This window comes from Cnephaeus nilssonii, assembly GCF_951640355.1.
Source record: "Cnephaeus nilssonii genome assembly, chromosome: 23".
Lineage (NCBI taxonomy): Eukaryota > Metazoa > Chordata > Mammalia > Chiroptera > Vespertilionidae > Cnephaeus > Cnephaeus nilssonii.
In genome coordinates, this window is record NC_137094.1 from 12,785,397 (window position 1) to 12,809,208 (window position 23,812).

General features: G+C 43.8%; 1 protein-coding gene across 5 annotated transcripts in view; it reads right to left on the bottom strand.

Annotated features, from left to right (window-relative positions):
- Nucleotides 1-925: 925 nt before the first annotated feature.
- Nucleotides 926-23,812, bottom strand: part of TAF1A (TATA-box binding protein associated factor, RNA polymerase I subunit A) — a 44,982-nt gene continuing 22,095 nt past the window's right edge. The window contains exons 1-12 of one of the 5 annotated variants that reach the window (XM_079763717.1): nt 22,611-22,653; nt 20,711-20,853; nt 20,156-20,278; nt 18,054-18,223; nt 14,743-14,856; nt 13,228-13,426; nt 9,674-9,804; nt 8,328-8,486; nt 7,402-7,468; nt 5,878-6,001; nt 3,840-3,994; nt 926-1,226 (exon numbers count right to left, since the gene is read on the bottom strand). In XM_079763717.1, the coding sequence (XP_079619843.1) occupies nt 1,114-1,226; nt 3,840-3,994; nt 5,878-6,001; nt 7,402-7,468; nt 8,328-8,486; nt 9,674-9,804; nt 13,228-13,426; nt 14,743-14,856; nt 18,054-18,223; nt 20,156-20,276 (1,353 nt within the window). In that variant the 5' untranslated portion in view covers nt 20,277-20,278; nt 20,711-20,853; nt 22,611-22,653 and the 3' untranslated portion in view covers nt 926-1,113. Of the gene's footprint in view, nt 1,227-3,839; nt 3,995-5,877; nt 6,002-7,401; nt 7,469-8,327; nt 8,487-9,673; nt 9,805-13,227; nt 13,427-14,742; nt 14,857-18,053; nt 18,224-20,155; nt 20,333-20,710; nt 20,854-22,610; nt 22,671-23,812 lie in introns of those variants that run through there. The other 4 variants (XM_079763715.1, XM_079763718.1, XM_079763719.1 and 1 more) reach the window with 4 other exon arrangements.

A 23,812-nucleotide genomic window follows, 5' to 3' on the forward strand; every position in this document is an offset into this window, starting at 1 on the left:
TTCCCATGAGGCCTACTGTGTGACCCTGGAACACTATTTCATTTCCCATCGGGCCTACTGTGTGACCCTGGAACACTATTTCATTTCCCATGAGGCCTACTGTGTGACCCTGGGACACTATTTCATTTCCCATCAGGCCTACTGTGTGACCCTGGAACACTATTTCATTTCCCATCGGGCCTACTATGTGACTGGGACACTATTTCATTTCCCATCGGGCCTACTGTGTGACTGGGACACTATTTCATTTCCCATCGGGCCTATTGTGTGACCCTGGGACACTACTTCATTTCCCATCGGGCCTACTGTGTGATGCTGGGACACTATTTCACTTCCCATCAGGCCTACTGTGTGACCCTGGGACCCTATTTCACTGGCTGTCTCCTGCCCTGTCCAGCTGCCTACTGCTGTACCTCGTTTCCCAGAGAAAGGGGAGGACTCGGGAGCTCCAAAGCATGGCTTAGCTGTGCCAGATACAGACACAAAGGCAGACAAGCCTAGAGCCCTTTGAAGCTAAGCCAGAGCCAGCTGGAACCAGCCAGCCCCCTCCACCTTCTCTGACCCAAATTCCTCTTCTGGAATCAGGTCACTCAGCCTCAAACTGTCCCGTCTTGAGGAGAAAGAGGAAGAGTCCTTTTCTAGATCTTTCCTGGTTTCCAAAGTTTCTCAACAGAACTCATCACCAAAATATTTGTCATGATAGTAAATCCAACATGGATCATTTAGAATCTGAAATAAGAAATTCATTTAACAGTTCCACAGTTATGACTTATTGCACAAAGTCAGGCAAATTATCTGCAAATAACAATAACTGCTGTAGAGGTGTATTCTCTGATTAAATAAATATATATTTTATTTGAAGATTATTCCTTAATAAATATTATATTTAATAGTACAAAAAGGAAAAATATTTATTTACCAAGAACAAAGGTAGTGAGACTGTTTCTCCAGCTATAACTACTAGTAAGAGAAAATGTAAAAATAAATAAAAATAACTATTTTGTAGCCATATAAAACGGCCTTCTTAAAATACCAAATAAATAAATACATTCAATAATTATCCATTCAGCTACTACATTGTAGCAACTTATCTGAAATAACTAAAATTCAGTATCAGGGTCCTGGATTTACAATACTGTGTTTTTTCACTAACTTCTTCATCCGCTTAAATTTCTTCCTTAAGACTTGATGATCTTGTTTTGAAATATACCGAAAATATCTACAACCTAAAAAAATAAACAAAGTAAAGAAAGTTTTAATACTTATCAAATACTTCAAATATATTTCTACATTTTTAGTTTTGCTTCATTCCTGGCATATTAATGGTTATGGAAACAGAATGAGTTTTACTGTCTATACCAACATGTCTAAGCACGCTCTCAGAGCCATCACCAATGAAATGTACTGCTAGCTGATCCATCAACATTAAAGCGTCAACTTTAGCTGGTTTTCTAAGCTGCCTCCCACACCCTTATTTAGGTGATAGGCATTCATATATGAAATGAGCCTTCTCCAAAAGCAAATTATTCTAGATTCCTTCTCTTTTTTGTTGTTGTTTTTGAAATATATATTTTTTATTGATTTCAGATAGGAAGGGAGAGGGAGAAAGAGATAGAAACATCAATGATGAGAATCATTGATCGGCTGCCGCCTGCACACCCCTTACTGGGGATCGAGCACGCAACCCAGGCATGTGCCCTTGACCGGAATCGAACCTGGGACCCTTCAGTCCCCGGGCCAATGCTCTATCCACTGGGCCAACCAGTTAGGGCTAGAATCCTTCTCAAACTTAGCTTGTAAAAGCAGCGAAAGGGGCAACTATAACAATAAGGAAGTTATCTGTAGAAAACCTTGATGTAAAGCATTAGAACAAACAAACCATAGGTTAGATCAGGAATTATCTAGTCATTCTAACCACCTAGGCAAGTAGCTGGATGGTGATCATAGAACTCTGCCAAAGGTGCCCGGTGCCCGTGTTAAGTTCTGTAAGGCCCTCTTGCCCATTTAAAAACTGGATTGTTTATTTTTGTTGTTGTTGCGTTGTATAAATTCTTTATATATGTTGGATATTAGCCTCTCTCCGGATTGTTTGCAAATATCTTCTCCCATTTAGTTGGCTGCCTTTTTGTTTTGTTGATTTCTTTTGCTGCACAGAGGTTTTTAGTTTGATGTCCATCCCATTCATGTATTTTTGCTTTCGGGGTCAAGTTCACAAAATCCCCTCTGAGACCAAGGTCCCTAGTTTAGTACCTTTGTTTTCCTCTCTGTATCTTACTGTTTCCGGTTTTATATTGAAGCCTTTAATCCGTTTTGAGTTACCGTTTGTGTATGATGTCAGAGAGCAGGTTTAGTTTCACTCTTTCGCATTTGGTTTGCCAATTTTCCCAACACCATTCATTGGAGAGGCTTTCCTCTCTCCGTTGTATGTTTTTGGCTTTTTTGTCAAAAATGAGTTGCCCGCATAGGTGTGGATTTTTGGGCTCTCAATTCTGTTCCATTGGTCTGGGTGTCTATTTTCTGCCAATACCTTACTGTTTTGATTATTGTATCTTTGTCGGGTAATTTGAAGTCAGGGAGTGTGGTATCTCTGGCTTTGCTCTTTTTCCTCAGTATTGCTTTAGCTATTCGGGGTGTTTTGTGGTTCCATACAAATTTGAATTTTTGTCCTACTTCTTAGAAAAATGCCACTGGAGTTCTGGTGGGGATTGTATTCCATCTGCATCTCGCTTTAGGCACCATGGCATTTTAGCTATGCTAATTCTTCTAACCCATGAACACAGCGAGTCTTTCCATTTCTGTGTCTTCAATTTCTCTCAGCAATCTCTTGTAGTTTTCAGAGTACAGGACCTTCACTTCCTTTGCTAAGTTTATTTCTAGGTATTTTATCATTTCCGTCGCAACTGCAAATGGGATTGTGTGTTTTCTTCATTTCTTTTTCTGATGTTTCATTTTTAGTATACAGGAACACAACAGATTTCTGTACACTGATTTTGTATTCTGCAACTTCTACTATATTTATTTATTGTTATTAATAGTCTTTTGGTGCAGTCTTGAGAGGGCCCGAACAGACACTTTTCCCAAGAAGACACGTGGATGGCCAATAGATATATGAAAAGGTGCTCAACCTCACTAGCTATAAGGGAAATGCAAATCAAAAGCACAAGAAGATACTACCTCTCACCTGGCAGAATGGCTACTATCAATAAGATGAGAAGTAACAAGTGTTGGAGAGGATGCAGAGAAAAGGGAACCCTGCTGGTAAGATTGTAAATTCATGCAGCCTCTATGGAAAACAGAATGGAGGCTCCTCAAAACATTAAGAATAGAGCTACAGCCCTAACCAGTTTGGCTCAGTGGATAGAGCCTTGGCCTGCGGACTCAAGGGTCCCAGGTTCGATTCCAGTCAGGGGCATGTACCTTGGTTGCGGGCACATCCCCAGTGGGGGGTGTGCAGGAGGCAGCTGATTGATGTTTCTCTCTCATCGATGTTTCTAACTCTCTCTCCCTCTCCTTTCCTCTCTGTAAAAAAATCAATAATATATATATATATATATATATATATATATATATATATATATATATTTTTTTTTTTTTTTTAAAGAAGAATAGAGCTACCATATGACCCAGCAACTCCTCTTCTGGGCATCTCCCCACAATATTTGTTAAAACACCATCATAAAGATACATGTATCCCTTTCACTGTAGCGTTATTCACAATAGCCAAGACACAGAAACAACCTACGGTGCCGCAGGAGGTGAGCTGTCAGATGAAAGAATGGTCACACTTTGTATTTCAAAATCGTCTACGAGAGACTTTTAGATAAAAAGAAAACACGTACCTTTTCCTAACAACATTCCAGCTACGAAAGCTTTCTCGTAAGCCAAAGCTTTATCCTCTTTCCAATCACTTTTTGCCCAAAAGGAGCTGAAGTGAAAGCCTGGCCACCAGTTTTTCCTGGAATTCCACTCTTCCTGAACCCAGGCAAGATGACTTCTGGAAAAGAAAAAGGTCAATGTTGGAGACGGATCTGCGCCGTCAGAACGGGAACTGAAGCAGAGGCTATGAACGACGAGAGGAAGACTTTTCAGACCAACGTCTGGGTTTGGCAGGGGCAGGGCACACGCATGAAACCACACCCGTTCCGGTTCTCGTTGACCTCTATGTCCTAGTGTCCATTTAACTAAATAGCCAGCTCATATGGCGCAGTGTGGTTAATACCATAGACTCTGAAGTCAAAATCCTGATTCAAATCTCAGCTCTTCCATTCGCTACCTATGTGTTCCCGGCCAAGGTGTTTAACCTCTCTGAGCTTCAATTTCCTTGAGGATATTAATGGCACCAGCTCACAGCATTGTTATTAGGATTAAACTGGTCCAGCAATATAGCAGTCTCATTAAAGCTCCTGGCAAATGTTCCATAAATGTTAGCTATTATTACTACTTAAAAATTTATTTAAAGCCTCATTTTAAATTACATGCTACAAAGAATTACTATCCAATTCAGATATTATTATATAAATACATGAACACACAGGTCTGACAGTTGAACCGGACAAGGCTGAGAGTTCATGAATAATTTAATTGAGCAAATACACATTTAGGACCTATTTGTGTCCTGTGGCAGAACTCCCACCGGTTCAAAAACTGAACAGGACATTTCTCTGCCTTCAAGAATCTTATGGTCAGCAGGGGTTCAGATGGGGCTTAGACAGGGCTTTCGATCTGCAGGATGGTTTACAGTGTGTACGTCAACATAGAACACCAAAAACATTTTACAATTTTATAATCAGCTCTGTTCCACCTCCAAGATCAGGTAAGATCTGAAGGCTGAAACAGGTTCCCACTGATCATGAATTTCCTAACCAACCAAAATGGATACAATGAATTAATGAAAGTATTTTTTTTAAATATATATATTTTTTATTGATTTTGGAGAGGAAGGGAAAAAGATAGAGAGATAGAAACATCAATGATGAGAGAGAACCACTGATTGGCTGCCTCCTGCACGCCCCCTACTGGGGGGAATCTAGCCCGCAACCCGGGCATGTGCCCTTGGCAGGAATCAAGCCTGGGATCCTTTAGTCCACAGGCCGGCGCTCTATCCACTGAGCCAAACCGGCTAGGGCTGAAACAATTTTTTTTACATCCCTTCTTCTCACAAAGTAAAAATGTGACACTAATGATGTTATGATCAAAGCTATCGTTTTAGATTCCCAGCTCACAACGGGCTTAAGAAATATTTGCTGAATGAATAACCTTCCATGATCTTATGAGGCCTTAAAACCCCACTGAAAATTACTGGGAACAGCTGGGAAGAAAGCTGCTTCCCATGTGACCTTAGAAGTTAATAACATGCAAATCACAAAGAACTTTACAAGAGTCCAGCACAGAGTGGGAGTGATCCCGCCCCGTCCTTATTTCCAATTTGAAAACCAACATATTCCCTAACCTAACAGTAGTACTTATTTTGTTAACATAAAAAAATCTTGAGAGAACTTTTGTATGTTATACTTGTGACTTTTCGTGTCCTTGTTTTTGATAAAGTCAGAAGAAAGCAGCAGAAAGGTGTGGCTCAGTGGTTGGGTATCGGCCCACGCACCGAGAGGTCACTGGTTCCATTCCCGGTCAGGGCACTTGCCTGGATTTCAGACCCGATCCCCAGGAGGGAGCGTGCATGAGGCAGCCTATCAATGGTTTTCTCTCTTCCTCTCCCTTCCTTTCCAAAAGCAATTAACAAATATTTTTTTAAAAAAAGAAATCCAAAAACATAAGCAAATACCTTATTTGCTTAAAAATTGATATATTATCAGTTCTAATACTGAAAAATATTATGATTTATGCTGACCCAATAATAAATACCATGTGTCTCTTACTTACCCCATTAAGATGTGTCTGAGATATTTTGCCAAATATTGCCAGGCAGTTACGTTTTTAGTGCATCCAGCAAAATCTAAGACACCGAACAGCACCTCCAGCCCCAGTTTATGGTGCTCTTCTTGGTCTGCAATGGTCACAGCAATTAGGTCACAGAAGAAACTGAGGCACACAAAGCTGAAACAATCATTTCATCAGTTGATCAAGTATTACTGAACCATAAGCCCTCTAATTCGGCTAAAAATGTAAAACAATTCATTGTACTCATACTCTCCTGTGAAGAATCTGAAAAATTCAATAATTCAGTCCATGCTACTGAAGTCGGAATGCGGATTCTGATCTCTGAATGGGCCATACAACTGAACGCCATCGCCCCATCCCCACAGTCAAAAACCCATGTCTAACGTTTGACTCCCCAAAACCTTAACTACTAATGGCCCACTGTTCACCAGAGGTCATACTGATCACACGTATGTTGTCTGTTATGTGTATTATTTACTGTATTCTTACAATACAGTAAGCTAGAGAAAAGAAAATGTTATTAAGAAAATCATGCTCGGCCAGTGTGGCTCAGTGGTTGAGCATCAACCTATGAACCAGGAGGTCACGGTTGGATTCCCGGTCAGGGCACATGCCCGGGTTGTGGGCTCGACCCCAGTGTGGGGCAGGCAGGAGGCAGCCTATCGATGATTCTCTCTCATCATTGATATTTCTCTCTCTCTCCCCGTCTCCTTTCCTCTCTGAAATCAACAAACGTGTGTGTGTGTGTATATATATATATATATATATATATATATATATATATATATATATATATTTTTTTTTTTTTTTTAAATCATAAGGAGGAGTTACAGCATTTATTGAAAAAATTCTGCATGTAAGTGGACGCACACAGCTCAAACCCATGTTGTCCGAGGATCAACCTCAGACACGGAGAACACTGCTTAACGCGCCTGCCCTGGGTGGGCAGGTCACATGTTGTCTCCTACGAGGAGAGGCACTGAGACGGGCTCACTACCTCCTGGACTTAGGCTGGTTTCTCCCTGTGAAGCTGATTCCTTTCTACATTGAGCTGCGAGGCAGCGGTGATGGAAACGAGGTGTTATACACACTAAAGCCACTTCTCTGTGGCTGACTGCTGCCTAGCATGCTCCACAGGGGTCGGCAAACTGTTCCTGTAAAGGGCCAGACAGTAAACATGTAGGCTCTGTGAGCCGCGTGGTCTGTCACAACTCGGCAACTGTGCTGCCGTGCATTTTTTGAACAGTGGGCCATTAGTAGTTGAGGTTTTTGGGAGTCAAAAGTTAGACATGGGTGTTTGACTGTGGGGATGGATGCCCCCAACTGTGCATGCACCACGTCAGTGCACGGGAGTGTCTGGGCTCCAGAACTAAGATCGGGGGAGCAATGGGTTTGGCCCAGGGACCTTAGACGGCTGACCACCCCCCCACCCCTCCCCCCTGCCCCTCCCCTCCCCCCCGTCTATAGCTTCTCTGCCCACAGAGATATAAAACACACACGACTCACCTGACTTCCTCAGTAATCTATGGAATTCTAGCATCAGTTTATGAGATGGCACAATCTGATACAAAATCTGGAAGAAAGGATAATCTTGTGATATTTGCACATTCAAAAGGCATTTCTCAAATTTCAGCTTACTTTCAAATGAAGCTCTTACTCGCCAATAGCCCTTCAGTGAATGAATCATGGATTTAAAAGATACTTAGCTTTTACCCAGTTTCAACTGAGGTACAGAAAGGATTCTCTGTAAAGCTATTGTTTAAAAATCACTGATAATAACAGGATAATCAGAGGTGTACGGGAAACAGATGGAGACTTTATTTTCTCATACATTTTTTATACTGTTTACCACACTTAATAATTTAATTTCTTTTCAGAAGTCAAAACTTAGAAAAAAAAATAAAGGAAAAAATCTATTTCACACAGGCCCAGCCAGTGTGACTCAGTGGTTGAGCGTGGACCCATGAACTATGAGGTTTCCGGTTCGATTCCCGGTCGGGGCACACTCCCATGATGCAGGCTCAATCTCCAGTAGAGGGCGTGCAGAAGGCAGCTGATCGATGTCTCTCCCACCGATGTTTCTATCTTTCTATCTCTTTCCCTTCCTCTTTCTCTAAAACCCAATTAAAAATCTTTTTTTAAAAAAAATCTATACTTTATAAAAAAATCTGATGAACAGAATAAACTGGTGAATATAATAGAATCAGGGGCATAGACAGGGAGCGGACTGACAATTCTCAGGGGGAAAAGGGTGTGGGGGGTGCGGGAAGAGACTGGACAAAAATCGTACACCTATGGATGAGGATGGGGGAGTGGGGAGGAGGTAAGGGCAGAGGGTGGGGTGGGAACCGGGCTGAGGGGAGCTATGGGGGGAAAAAAGAGGAACAATTGTAATAATCTGAACAATAAAGATTTTTTTAAAAAATCTGTACCTTAAGCACACTTATCAGTTTCTCTCTTGGTGCCTTCTCTCTCTTTAGAAAGTTGTATAAGTAGACGTGCGCGTTGGGATTGGACGGGAACTTTTCGTCGTAGGCATAGTTAGTGAGGACCTCTCGGGCCCCATCTTGATCCCCATAGAATTCCAGCATCTATATAAAAAACAAAACAAAACATAATATCTGAGCTAAATCCTGTAAGACAGTTACAGGAAAGATAATGCACAGGTTAATGATGGGTACAAATATCATAAAACTGAAAAACAGCATTTACTGTGTGGGGTCGGGTGGTCACGCCAGTGTCTGCTCTCAGCAGCACGCGGCAGCCTCTATGGAGCACACAGGTCACTTACGACAAAGACCTGCTGGTTCCCATTGGACCCTTAGCCTATTTGTCACTGAAAAACGCACAACTTCCCCTAAGCACTGTTCCTGTAAGAAATGAAGCGCTTACAGCAGAGCACGCCAGGCTGGAGAGAGAACACAGGACGTGCCTCGCCCAGTGCCCGACGTAACTTCAGCCATAAAAGGAGTGCGTGGGAATTAGTCCCTTTCATCCCACTCCCAGCGACACCCGGGACCTTCCAGGTTCACCAGCACCTGGTCTCAGAGGCGCTCTTCTGACCACACAATTATCACGTGAGCCCTCGTGACACACTCACAAAGCCAGTTATCTGAGCGTCTAGTCAGTGCCCAGCGCCAAAGCCCTCCGTCCTTCCGTAATGACTCTGGGATGACAGCCGTTATTCTTCATCCGGGATGTCCTGACCTAATTTCAGATTTCGGCCCCCTTCCGTTCTATATCCCACCGAGTCATAAAAGATCTTTCTACTTTTCTTTTAAGCTCGATAAGAATAATATAGAGTTGACATTTACAACTATATTGTTATTTATTTTATAAATTTTTGGCTATGACATGTTATCCAGCGGTAAAAACAAACAAAAGTAACATTTACAATATACTAGTAAAATAAACAAAAAATGTTCAGACCAAAAAAAAGAGATTTTTTTTTTTAATTTTTAAATATTTGTTTCCTTCTGATCAGTAGAGGTTAGGCTTATAATAAAATGAAACTAGCCCCTAGCCAGTTTAGCTCAATTGATAGAGCGTCGGCCTGCGGACTGAAGGGTCCCGGGTTCAATTCCAGCCAGGGTCACATGTCTGGGTTGCAGGCTCGGTCCCCAGTAGGGGGCATGCAGGAGGCAGCCAATCAATGATTTTCTCTCATCATGGATGTTTCTCTCTCTCTCTCCCTTCTCCCTTTCCTCTCTGAAATCAATAAAAATATATTCAATAAAAAAAAATGAAACTAATAAAATTTTATGAGAAGTCTACTTACCTCTACATAACTCTTCACAAAAGGGTCCCAAACCCCAGGAGTCTGGATCAATGCAGAGAAGTTGATGGACGTCTTCCAGCTGTGGCTGAACATATTCTGAGATGCTGTGCTGTAAGCATAATCATCCTCATCTAATCAAAGACCAAAGACTTTTAAGAATCACTCAGAACTGACTACAGAATCAGCTATCAGTAACTACCCACAGAAAAGCTCAGGCCCTGATGGCTTTGCTGGTGAATTCAAACGTCTAAAGGATAAGACTGATTCTTCACAAACTCTTCCCCCTCAAAATAAAGAACAGAGGGAACACTTTCCAGCTCACTCTATGCGGCCAATATTACCCTCAGACCAAAACCAGACAAACACAACACAAGAACATGACGGACCAATCTTTCCAGAAACACAGATGCGAATATCCTCAACCAAATACTAGCAAATTAACATCAGGACAGTGGCTTTCTCAAGGCAATGGAAGTGGGGGGGACAGGTGGGGGACTTCATGGTGACAGCAATGCTGTGCTCCCTAACCTGGGTGGCAGGTACAGGGATGCCTGTTTTATAATCACGCATTCTACCACACATGTGTTTTATATACTTTTTCTGTCTATACCCCTTCTGCTCTACATCCCATCGAGTCACACAGCAGGTCCTCAAATAATATCTTGCGTTCAACGTCATTTCGTTATACTGTGGATGACATGCCACAGGAACTTAACCCGTTTATATCAATCAGCCTGTGGTAAAACTGGTTTTATCAGATGTCATTTCACTTAAAGTCACAGAACCTATCAACGGTGTCCAGTGAGCACTTACTGTGTATTTCACAACCTTAAAGGTTTAAAAGAAAGTTACTCAGTCTTTCAAAGGCAACAACTAACAGACGGCCAAATACTTTTTGGTAACTGTGCTACTTTTTAACCAAAAAACTAACTCATCCCCCCAAAAAAGAGGGATCGGTATTCTCTCCCCAGTAGATCAACTGAATAAACATCAATATGGGCTTGGAAAAGAGGTGATAAGAGGAAAGCAGGTAAGAAATGGTACAGAAAAACTTTTTAAAATTGATTTCAGAGAGGGAAGGAGGGAGAGAGAGAATCATCGATCGGCTGCCTCCTGCACACTTCCCACTGGAGATGGAGCCCGCAACCCAGGCATGTGCCCTGACTGGGAATCGGACCGTGGTTCATAGGTCAACGCTCAACCACTGAGCCACACCGGCTGGGCTAGAAAAACATTTTAAAGCAAAAAGGGGGATCCCTGAATAAGTATACGTTGGGTGTGAACTTCCTGTGGAAGGGGGTCCCCAGTCCCCAAGGGCATCCAATCCAACCAGGACAGGCCACCGCAGCAGCGAGGGAAAGTCACTGAGCACGTGGTTATGTGCTGTGTCCTTATGAGCGTGGTTCTACAGAGCCAGCCTGGCTTTTTCCCTACTCAACAGGCACTGGAGGCTGGAAGTCGTGTAAAGAGCTCCACGTGCCGAAACCGGTCTGGCTCAGTGGATAGAGCGTCGGCCTGCGGACTGAAGGGTCCCAGGTTCGATTCCGGTCAAGGGCATGCACCTTGGTTGCGGGCACATCCCCGGTAGGGGGTGTGCAGGAGGCAGCTGGTCGATGTTTCTCTCTCGTCGACGTTTCTAGCTCTCTATCCCTCTCCCTTCCTCCCTGTAAAAATCAATAAAAATATATTTAAAAAAAAAAAAAGAGCGCCACGTGTTATCCCATCTCCATCTCCTGTTGCTACAGAACAAGGGCCCGGATCACCTGTCCGTGGGGGAGAGGGTGTAAATGCCAGGTTCCAGCTGCTTCTGTCGTCAAATATTTGCTTCAGTTCCACCTAACCACATGTAAGAAAGTAAATATTGAATTGAAAACTTACCTAATCAGCATCAGCAAGCCTGTTTTTGTTTTGGTTTTTAAATACCGCAGCGGGCGTTATAGCCAGGTTAACTGAAGAAACAGAAGACAGACACGGGACCTCGAAAGATCTGACTGGTCCAGACGAGGAGATACAACAGAAAACACACAGGGAAGAACTTAGAGCAGTTACAAAGCAAGAGGTGAAGAGTCCAGTAACACCGGCTGCACGGGTGGCCGGTCTATTGGGTCTAAGTCTAAGAATGAGGGGTCTACCGAGTCTGGATGGGCAGAGGGATGGCGAGATAAGGAGATGTAATGAAGACCACGCGGGATGATCACGATGAACACCGCACTTCAGAAGTGTCTTGGGAGAGATCAGAAATAGGAAGGGGGCCCTAGCTGGTTTGGCTCCGTGGATAGAGGGTCGGCCTGCCGACTAAAGGGTCCCAAGTTCAATTCTGGCCAAGGGCACATGCCCGGGGTGTGGGCTCGATCCCCCCGCCCCATAGGGGACGTGCAGGAGGCAGCCAATCAATGATTCTCTCTCATCATTGATGGTCCTATCGCTCTATCTCTCTCCCTTACTTTCTGAAATCAATAAAAAATATATTTAAAAAAAAAAAAAAAGAAATAGGAAGAGGGAAGGGAATTTTGAGGTTAGTAAAATCACACGACCAGAGGCCAAGGAAATACTACCTACCTCATAAGCATAATAAGAAAACACGGCTTACCACCCACGACGCGATAAATACCAAGACGGAGATTTGGACAGAAAACCAGAACCCCCATACGTGCCTTTCCTTCCATTGTCTTGAGAAAACCACTGTCCTGATTTTAATTTGGATTAAAAAGGAGTTAATCCCAAAAAAGCTACGGAGAAACACTAAACAAGAGAAAGGAAATGAAAACAACCTACAGCTTTAAAGCACAAAGGTGGCGCTAGCACAGGATACCGTGGCCAGTAAAAAGTAAGAGCAAGGGAACCAAGTTTGAGAAGGACCCGTGGTCAGTTTCTGGTATGATCAAGAGAATTGTCTGTGCCCAGCTGGTGTGGCTCAGTGGTTGAACGTCAACCCATGAACCAGGTCAGTGTGATTCCCGGTCAGGGCACAGGCCCGGGTTGTGGGCTCCATCCCCAGTAGGGACGTGCAGAAGGCAACCGATGAATAATTCTCTCACATTGATGTTTCTATCTCTCTCTCCCTTTCCCTTCCTCTCTCTGAAATGAGTAAAAACATATTGAGAAAAAAAAAGAAAATGGTCTGTTATGACCTTTGTACAGAGATGAAACCACTTTATCTTGCTCTACTCTTTAAACATAATATTCTGAGAAACAGCATTATAAAACACACTAAGCCCCATTCTAAACCCACATGAAGAAACATTTATGATATGCGATAATGCCTGCTGAAGAAAATGGTCACCTTTCTTGGAAATCATTTAAAAACAGCAAAGAATCTAAAATGGTCATAAACGTAACTTATGAATCATCTAAGTTTTGCCTGAAAAGGTTTTTGATACATCGGTATATAAAAGATGATGGAGAATTTTACATCCACAGAAACACCTGCTCTCTGTAACATCTGGATAAAGCTGGGCTGGGAGGTCGGGGAGTAGATTTACTCCTTAAAGATCCCTGTGTCCCTCTGATCCAGTCTTATCGCCACAAGAAACAGTTCCCTTGTATCCACTCACCAAGCTCGGACAATTCCTTCTTCTTTTTAGACCAAGTGTAATATTGCAAAAGCCCTTTATAGGCCTGAACGAGCTTGATTAACGCCTCCTGGGACGATGACTTTTCACCGTATCTCCACGTCTCCGCCTGGCTGAGATTCCTGCTGGCGTCGTCCAGCATCCCGTGATGCAGAAGGTATAACGCGTGTTGTAAGGAGATCTGCAACCGTGACAAGAACATGCACCAGGACCTGTTAGGTGCTTAGAAAACCATTCATCAAAAATAGGACGTGTGTTGGGCTAAGATCTTGGTAGGACACAAATGATATAACAGCACGGTCCCCGTCATCCGAAATGTCAATCCAGCAAAGAGGGGCGAAGTGTGGAACAGCATGAGGTGGATGAGAGTAAAAGGATATCAGCTTACAGAGAGAGGACAGCGTGATCCAGGGAAGACAGACAGTCCTGGCTCAGGGAGACAGACAGTCCTGGCTCAGATGCTGCTCCAAAGCTGCATCCACACACAGGAGCCTGGTGGTTGCCAAGGGCTGAGGGTGGAGGAGGCGGGAAGATGTTGGTCAAAGGGCACCCATTTTCAGTTATGAGATGAGTAAGTTCCGGGAAATCTAATATACAGTACCGTAACTAGAGTTAATAACTGTTAATAATTGTATACTCGAATGTTCCCGGGAGGGTAGAGCTTTAACGTTCTCACCGTAACAACACCACAACGTAATCACGTGAGATGGAGGAGGTGCGAGCTCACCTTATTGTGATTAACTCTTTCATGACGCGTACGTGGCTCAAATCATCACACTGTACACATTAAACCTACACGGTGTGATATGCCAATCATATCTCCAGAAAGCTGAGGGGGGGGGGGCGTTTTCACATATTCAAACTCCCAATTTGTTTAGTTCAATCCTTTTCCAAAAGTGCCAATTGCTAGAGAGCTCAAGCCACCTGAGCAAAGGATGAGAAGGTGGCCCCTCAGCACAACGAACACAAGTGCCGCCTCCAAAGGGCTGGTCTGGGCCGCTCGAGACAGAGAACAAGCAGGTATTTTAACGCAGAGGTCAAGGTGGGCGACGGGAAACGGAGAAGTCAATGGTTCTCACAGCACTGCTTCCTCTCTGCTTCTTATTTATCCAGGTCTCTCACACTCTGTCCATGCCGTTTACCTGACTGCCTACCTCACTGCTGAGACAAGCTGTTTTGTTGAAATGAACACTGCAGCCCTGACCGGTTTGGCTCAGTGGATAGAGCGTCCGCCTGCGGACTGAAGGGCCCCAGGTTCGATTCCAGTCAAGGGCATGTACCTTGGTTGCGGGCACATCCCCAGTAGGGGGTGTGCAGGAGGCAGCTGATCGATGTTTCTCTCTCATAGATTTTTTAACTCTCTATCCCTCTCCCTTCCTCTCTGTAAAAAACCAATAAAATATATATATTTTTTAAAAAGACTGTGACTCAATAGCATTACTGCTTAAAAAAAAAATGAACACTGCAAAGGTAAATTCGCAAAGCCCATGTTCTTACCGTTAAGTAATTCATGACGCCGATATTTTTCATCCTGTCTGCAAAGGCATTAAAAGTCTCCACACTGCTTTTGGGGTGATAATAGAGAATTTCACTTCCGAGTTTCCAAATAATCTGTCAAAACAGAAATTACTAACAAAAATGTAAAATCTTTGCCTTAACCAATGTCTGCCTAAGAAAGCTATTTTTTTCTGATTATTTCATTCAAAAGCAACCTATAATTTCTTTCCCTAGATACCACTTCCATCAATATTTCACTAGACTTCACCCAGTGAAACTAATATTGTTATCACATGTGATTAAAATCTTTCCCACCAATTAAAATACCAGATAATTATAATAGTGCCATTTTTAAATTAGTAGTCTAAAGAAAGCAGGCAAGTTGGGATATATAATGAAGATAACATTTTTAACTAACAGGAGAAAAACCAAAATGAGAGCAATGGACTAGATACTTCCTGAGATCCCAGCAAGCTTGCTAACTACTGACTATATGTAACCTACATTTAGGGCTCAAACTTAAGAATGTTTATCAGCTACGGACAAATTTTAATAGGAGATATTTCCTCCCCACAGCACCGCAATGTTGCTGACAGAACTTGGAGCTCTGCGTTTTCCATGGGCGTGGACTCTGTTTCTCTTACCCCACTTTAAAGCAATTCAATAACACCGACCTGAAAGTAAATTTAAGTGAATTTTAAATCCGTTATTTCTATAAATATACAGACTGGTGGTTTGGTATAACCGTAAAACTCGTCTTCCCAGCTTAGAGGGGGTCAAGACCTCATTGGCAAAATGCCAGACTGGAGCATTCTGGAGCTTAAAGAAAACGTGGAGATTACCTATCACAAGTGTACTTAAACCTGGTTGTACATAAGAACTACCTGTTAAACAAACACTGCAGGGATTCAGACTCGGATTCAGACCTGGGGCGGAGCCCCAGAATCTGCGTATCCAACGAAAGCCCTAGACCCGTGGTCGGCAAACCGCGGCTCACGAGCCACATGCGGCTCTTTGGCCCCTTGAGTGTGGCTCTTCCACAAAATACCACGGCCTGGGCGAGTCTGTTTTGAAGAAGTGGCGTTAGAAGAAGTTTAAGTTTAAAAATTTTGGCTCTCCAAAGAAATTTCAATCGTTGTACTGTTGATATCTGGCTCTGTTGACTAGTGAGTTTGCCCACCACTGCTCCAAACAGGCGCCTAGCAACCCCTGATCCAATCCCCTCACCTTACAAAACAAACTCTGGACAAAAAGAGCCGGTGGCCTGTCCAGTGATTTAAAGGTGTATGAAACGTTAGTCCATAAACTAAATTTTCAATCAATGGGAACATGTTTTCTTTCAGATTGTTTTTGGCCCTATTAGATCTCTAACTCATACACTGGTTACTGTATTAATAAAAGCTATTTGAGCCCAGCCGGCTTGGTGCAGGGATTGAGCAACATCGACCTTTGAACCAGGAGGTCAAGGTTCGATTCCCGGTCAGGGCACATGCCTGGGTAGCATGCTCCATCCCCAGTGTAGGGCGTGCAGGAGGCAGCTGATCGATGATTCTCTCTCATCATTGATGTTTCTCTCTCTCTCTTCCTCTCCCTTCCTCTCTGAAATCAATAAAAATATATTTAAAAAAAATAAATCAATAAAAGCTATTTGAGACTTCCAGGTGAAATTATTTTGGACAAACTGCTTTTTTACTGACCAAATTTAACCGTATATGCGAGGCACTGTTCCAGAGCCCTGCCCTACTGGAAATCACATTCTACTGTAGAGAGACAGACAATAACCAAGAAACGTCATAGTTAAATTGGCAAAAACTATGGGAAACAAATGGAGGGGCATAAGGGGACCCGGCGTGACAGCTGGAAGGTGGAGAGGGGTGTACAGCGGCAACTGTGGGCACGTTAGGCCCCGTTGAAAACGTGGCTCGGAGGGGAGTAGCTAGAGTGAGTCCTGAAGACCTTTCCAGGTAAAGGAGACAGCTAAGGCAAAGGCAACCAGGCAAGTCAGAGCCGGTCCAAGTCAGAGAAGGAAGGCGGGGAGGGTGCAGAGGAAAAGACAAGGGGAGTGACAGGAGAGGTCAGAGAGCGGTCGGAGCGGGAGGGCAGCGGGAAGACATGGAGAACACGCAGGCATCCGGAGGACGCTGGCTTCTACGTGCAGTGACATGGGAAGCCACCAGGTCTCCAGCAGGGGAGTGGCGTGCTGCCTCACGTTTTAAAAGGATCCTGCTGAGGCATTAGTCATTAGTCACAGGACTTGGGAGCAAACCAAAACCACCATGAGATGCCCCCTTCACAACCACTAGGACAGCTGTCATGAACAGACAGACAATAACAAGTGTTGGCAAGGATGCGAGCAACTGGAGCCCTACCCACTGCTGGTGGGAAGGTCAAATGGAAAGCAGTCTACTAGGTCCTCAAGAGATTAACCGGCTCCCATAGGACCCAGCGATTCTACTCCTGGGTACATGCCCAAACATCCCGACCAAAACTTGTACAGCGTGTCTCAGCAGCCTTTTCACAATAACCAAAAAGTGGGGAGAATCCACATGTCTAACAACCGATGAATGGACACATAAAATGAGCTATGATCTATATAATGGAATATTGCTTTGCAATAATAAGAAGGAATGATGTACAAATACACACCACAACACGGGTAAACCGTGACAACATTATGTACAGAGAAAGAAGTCACTCACAGAGGCCACACGTTATATGGTTCCACTTAGATGAAATCTCCAGAATAGGAAGTCCTAGATTAGTGGTTGCCAGGGGCTGGGGGGGATGGGGAAAGGGGTGAAGAGAAGAACAGGGACTGAAAGCAAGTCCATAGAGGATTTCTTCTGGGGGGACAAAAATGTCCACATTTAGATTATGGTAACAGTTGCACATCTCTGTATCTATGAAAAAACACTGAACTGTACGATTGAAACGGGTGAATTGGATGGTGCGTTAATTATCTCTCAATAAAACGATTTCTCTCTTTCTAAAATTAAAAAAAGCGTCACTCTGGTTGCTGTGCTGAAAAGGGCAAACGGCCGTCTCAGCGGGATGGCAGCGGCCTGGATCCAGGGCAGCCTGGTCAGACCCCAGGGAATCGGAACGTACAGCCAACAGGCCTTTCTGATGGTTTGGAGATGGGACGTGAAAAAAAAAGAGGGCTCCAGAGTTTGGCCTTAGCAGTTAGATACACAAAACAATCATCTTCTGAGATGAAGAAAAGGTGGTGAAGATCAGAACCATTTCCACCACACAAGAAGCTGAAACTCCCAGGGATCAGTAACCTCTTCCGTAGATGCGCACTGACTCACCTCGGGCGCAGCCTGCCTCTTGTTGCTGTCCGAGTCCTCCAGGATCTGGAGGTAACTGTGCATGTACTCAGCTGCTTGCTGCCACTGGTGCTTCAGCAGGGCTTCTTGGATGAAACTTAAACAGGCACTTGTTGTCTGAGCAAAATCCTTCTCCTTTTTCCCTCTGGTCGCTATAAAGATTAAGGAAAGGAGTCTTTCATTTATTTTTTAATATGTTTTTATTGATTTGAGAGAGGAAGGGAGAGGGAGAGAGAGAGAGAAACATCAATGATGAGAGAGCATCATCGATCAGTTGCCTCCTGCACACCCCCTACTGGGGATCAAGCCCACAACCCGGGCATGTGCCCTGACCGGGAATCCAACCGTGACCTCCTGGTTCACTGGTTGTTGCTCAACCACTGAGCCATACCGGCTAGGCAAAGAGAGGAGTCTTTTACCCAGTGACCCCAATTCAACAGCTCAAAAACTTACTTCTGATAAGCAGAAGTAGTAACAAGTACAACAGTGGGTATTACCTTAATCCAGCCCATCCCAAATATCAAAGCTAGCTTCACTTGAAACAAACTCGTTCACACTACTTTAACTAGTTTCAGCAAATGGAAAAAAAAAGCCTAATGTGGAGATGTGTAATCTGATGTTCTACCAGAGTCAACAAACCCTTCAAATCTGTCAATCACCCTTTCACTCTTCTACTGAACAACCTGAGTAGACTCTATCCAAACGCATAGTCTCAAGTAGTTAGAATGCGTAGAAATCATTAGGGCCATCCTAGGCAAGCAGGGCCTTTATTACCTTCCAGGGTTCTGAAAACAAGAGGTGGACTTTAATTTTTTTAAGGACTGAGTTCCTAATAACTCAATGATATTAAATGCAAATTAGACTGAAACAGTTTTACAGACAGTAGCATTTAGATCTCTAAAGAAATGACAATATGGAAAAAAGGGGACATATGTAGTATTTCAACAATAAAGACTTAAAATTAAAAATCTATATATATATAAAAGACTAATATGCCAAGTGTCCCCTCGGGAGTTTGACTGGGGAGACTAGGGGTTGGATCGCTCACTATGACGTGCGCTGACCACCAGGGGGCGGTGCAGAACGAAGGAAGGCCCTGATCGGCCCTGATCACCTGCCAGGCCTAGGGACCCTACCCCATGCCTGAATTTCGTGCAGTGGGCCTCTAGTAAAAAAAATAAAAGAATTGACAATACTCATATTAAGAATATTTGGAATTAGTGACAACCCTGTTATAGGAGTAACTGGTTGCATACTGCCACTCCTCTTCCCTTTCCACACCTCGAGGGGACCCATAGGGGCCAGCAGTATTTCAGCTCAGGTACCCTTACGCTGGGAGTACACAGACTAACGGGTACAGGCAAACATAGTGTTACAGCAATCAACTTCCTCGCATACTCTTTCCTAAAATTGATCTCCTAGAGAACTGTGCCGATAGTCAAGGCTTCATAAACAAAAGCAATATGAGTTACCTTAAGGTGAAAATGGAGGAGAAAGTGAATGCCTAACACATCCAGCCCTTAAAGTTATTTTGAGATTCATTTTCCTCACCTTTAAAATGCCTAGCATGTAGATATACAGAGGATAAATTTAGCCAATGTCAGGGATATAATAAGTGCTCAGTAAAAAGAAAAAGAAATGCGTATCTGCCATAATACAGACTGTTATTAATTCAAAGGAAAAGAATTCTAGTCCTAACCAGTTTGGCTCAGTGGATAGACCTGCGGACTGAAGGGTCCCAGGTTTGATTCCGGTCAAGGGCATGTACCTTGGTTGCGGGCACATCCCCAGTAGGGGGTGTGCAGGACGCAGCTGATCGACGTTTCTCTCTCATCGATGTTTCTAACTCTCTATCCTTCTCCCTCCCTCTCTGTAAAAAAATCAATAAAATATATTTTTAAAAAAAGAATTCTAAAACAAAAAATCATCTTTTTTTTATTTCTTTTTGGCTGCAGCATAAGAAATTGTCATCTATTTATTCCTATCTTGAAAAGTGAACCAAGCTTGGTTATTCATGTTGCATTCGTATGGGATGTTACCATCTCTTGCACAGAAGGTAAAATGGCTGTACGGTGTTTACTTACCCACACTTTCTACGTGCTTCTGGAGCCAAGGAAGACGCATTCCTGAATGAGAGCGGACGCTCGTTTCCGCTGGGTCATCCTCCTCCGTGGGCCTCAGCAAGTCTTCGCTGAAATCACTCATACCTATTTCAGACCGAGAAGATCAGTTACTTTCTGCACGTCTTAATCCACAGCCTTCTGAGTTATACAGAAAAACAGACGTTTCTTAGTCTAGTACATACCACTTGATCAGCAAAATTAAGGGTACCTTAGTAATTCCTTTTAAAAATGTAAATTTGTCAGCAACAACCAAAATAAATGATCCATGCAAAAAAACAGACAGAAACTACGTTTCAGGAAAACACCAAGATAGATAAGATACTGTCCCTTGATTTAAAAAAGAAAACGACTCAAATCTAAAGGAAGAAACAGCAGCACTGGCCAGGTAGCTCAGTTGGTTAGACCAGTGGTTGGCAAACTGCGGCTCACGAGCCACATGTGGCTCTTTGGCCCCTTGAGTTTTTAGCAAAGGCCAGTTTAGGAGTACCCTAATTAAGTTAATAACAACGTACCTACCTATATAGTTTAAGTTTTAAAAATTTGGCTCTCACAAGAAATTTCCATCGTTGTCTTGTTGATATTTGGCTCTGTTGACTAATGAGTTTGCCGACCACTGGGTTAGAGCATCCACCCAATACACCAAGGTTTGGGGTTTGATCCTGGGTCAGGGCACATACAAGAAACAACCAATGAATGCATAAATAAGTGTAACAACAAATTGATGTTTCTCTATTTATCTCTAGCTCTACCTCTCTCAAATCAAATAAAGGTATATATATTTTTTTAATTTTAAAAAATGTAATAAAGGAAGAAACAGCAAAACTGCATAATAACAAAACGGTACCATAATAACAGTAATAGTAGTTAACATTTACTGGGCCCTTTTTATACACCGGGCATATAAATCATCTAAATTAATCCTTACAGACACCTGAAGTAAATACTATTATTTTCTCCCATTTTCATGTTGAAAAAAAAAAAAACGAGGGTCTCAGTGAAGAAACGTCACCTGGCCCGAGGTCACGAGAAAGGTGAGGACAATATTCTATGAACTAGCCCTAACCTGGACTCAAGGGTCCCAGGTTCGATTCCAGCCAAGGACATGTACCTTGGTTGAGGGCACATCCCCAGTGGGGGGTGTGCAGGAGACCGCTGATTGATGTTTCTCTCACATAGATGTTTCTAACTCTCTCTCCCTCTCCCTTCCTCTCTGTAAAAAATCAATAAAATATATTAAAAAAATAAATAACCAGAACTTCAAACTACTTGGCATGAACGGAGTTTGGGGTCTGTGTGCAGGAGGGATCGGAATGCAGAAGTGAGGGCGGGCAAAGAATCTAGAAAGACAGCCACGTGCCAAGCTGAGTCTGGACTTAACCCTCAAGATGACAGGGCCCTCTCCCTCGCTCCCCATTCCGATGGCTCATTGGGTCCTGCTGATGGCCGCCTGCTGGCACTTGCATCTCCCCCCTTCTCCGCCATCCTACGCCAGCACCCTAGTTCCGGACACCCTCACACTGGCTCTAGCTTACTGCCTCCGCTTTCTAACTAGTGACCCTGCCTCCAATTCTGCTGCTCCACGTCACTGCCTGCGAAAGCTTTCCAAATCAAAATCTAAACTAAAAATGGAACTCCCATTTGACCCAGTAATACCACTTCTAGGAATATATCCCAAGAAGCTAGAAACATCAATCAGAAAGGACATATGCACCCCTATGTTCATAGCAGCACAATTCACCATAGCTAAGATCTGGAAACAGCCTAAGTGCCCATCAGCAGAGGAGTGGATTAGAAAACTGTGGTACATCTACACAATGGAATACTACGCTGCGCTAAAAAAGAATGAATTCCTACCATTTGCAACAACATGGATGGACCTGGAGAGCATTATGCTAAGTGAAATAAGCCAGTCAGAGAAAGATAAGTATCATATGATCTCTCTCATTTGTGGAATCTGATGAACAACATAAACTGATGAACAAAAACAGTTCCAGAGACAGAGAAGCATCGATCAGACCATCAAACCTCTGAGGGCAGGTAGGGGAGGGGGGAGGGTTAGGGGGAGAGATCAACCAAAGGACTTGTATGCATGCATATGGGCCTAACCAATGGACACAGACAACAGGGGGGTGAGGGCAATGGGGGAATAAGGACACATATGTAACACCTTAATCAATAAAGAAATTTTAAAAATAAAAATAAAATAAAATATCAAAATCTAGAGTCAGGAGCATGGGTTTTAAATAGCACCAGAATTTGAACCCCACGCGCATGCATGTTAACGAGTCCTGATAGAAGCAGCTCTCCCTTTCCAGATTCCCAAAGACTGCAGGCGTGTCAGGCATGTGCCAAGTTCACCACGGTCCCTCCACCCTCCCGCCGGCCGTGATGGATGGAGGGTACCCGCGGCCCTCACCGCCCGCAGCTGGACCTCGCCCGCACCGCCGAACGCAGTCCCAGCTCCCACGCCGCCCGAGCAAACACCGGAAGTGGAGTTAGCCACAGCTCCGTGTGAGCATGCGTGAAGCCAGCTCCCGGCTCGCAGGCAACGCGCGGACGCAGCCCCGCCCCTAACTCCTCCTGCGGCGCCGCAGTCTGCGCTGTCCTCGGCTCGACCCCGCCCCCCAGCCCGTTCCCCCCGCCCAGGTAACCCGGAAGTGATCGCGAACTCCCGCCCTCCCGTTGTGCACACTCCAGATTTGCAGCTTAGTCTATCGACATTGGATGAATGGGAGACTTTCGTTGCAAATGGATATTGGGGCGACCGGAGGGCAAGTTGGTCCGAGCACAGCAAATCTGCATAGCCTTTCCATTGCTCCTTTGAAATCATTTTTCTCTTTTATTAAAATTAAGTTTTGAATTTCGGGGACCCTTGGCTGCCTCCCCAAAAGTTGGGCAAGGTTTGATTTTCCTCTCAGCAGTGGTGGTTCTGCTGACACCTGCAGGCACTGTCATGAGGACCATCGACAAACTTTCTATGAACTAGGGGTCGGAAGGAGGGTGGCTAAAGGTGAAGTAACGGAAAGTTGAGGAGTTGTAGGCCAGACAACCCTGGCAAAGCGGAGACCAATGGCAGCACTATGTGTCGCCAAAATTTGGGAGGTTGGTCTGTGAAAGAAGGGTTCAGGCTACTATTTCAAAACATCCGAGTTAACAGAACTAGGACTCAGGAGTGCAAGTTAAAGGGAGGCAGCTTTTAAAGTCATCGCAAGAATTTTGTAAGGCTGCACAAATAACGGCATCGGCTGCCGCAGGAAATTCAAGACTTTTCCCTACCCTGAAATTGAGCCATTTGAGCAGAATCAGAATATTGTAGAGTTGATTGAAGGGTCTAGTAAGAGTTTGTACAGGAATTCCTCGCTACAAATATTTGATTCTGTGTTGTCCTCAAAAAAAACACCATGCAGCAGCTATGAGCTTGCAAGAACAGTTCCTTCAGCTCTTTCTTGTGTCATAAGCCTTGGGCCTCACTCAAGCTGTGCTCTAACTCCACTGTCAAGGTTGACCTAAGTGATGATGCGGTCCAGGAAGGCACACAAATGACATCGACAAAGGCTTCTAGTCTAAAGGCTTGGCATGCTATGTTTCATCTCTTGCCATAGCTATAATTTCACCCAA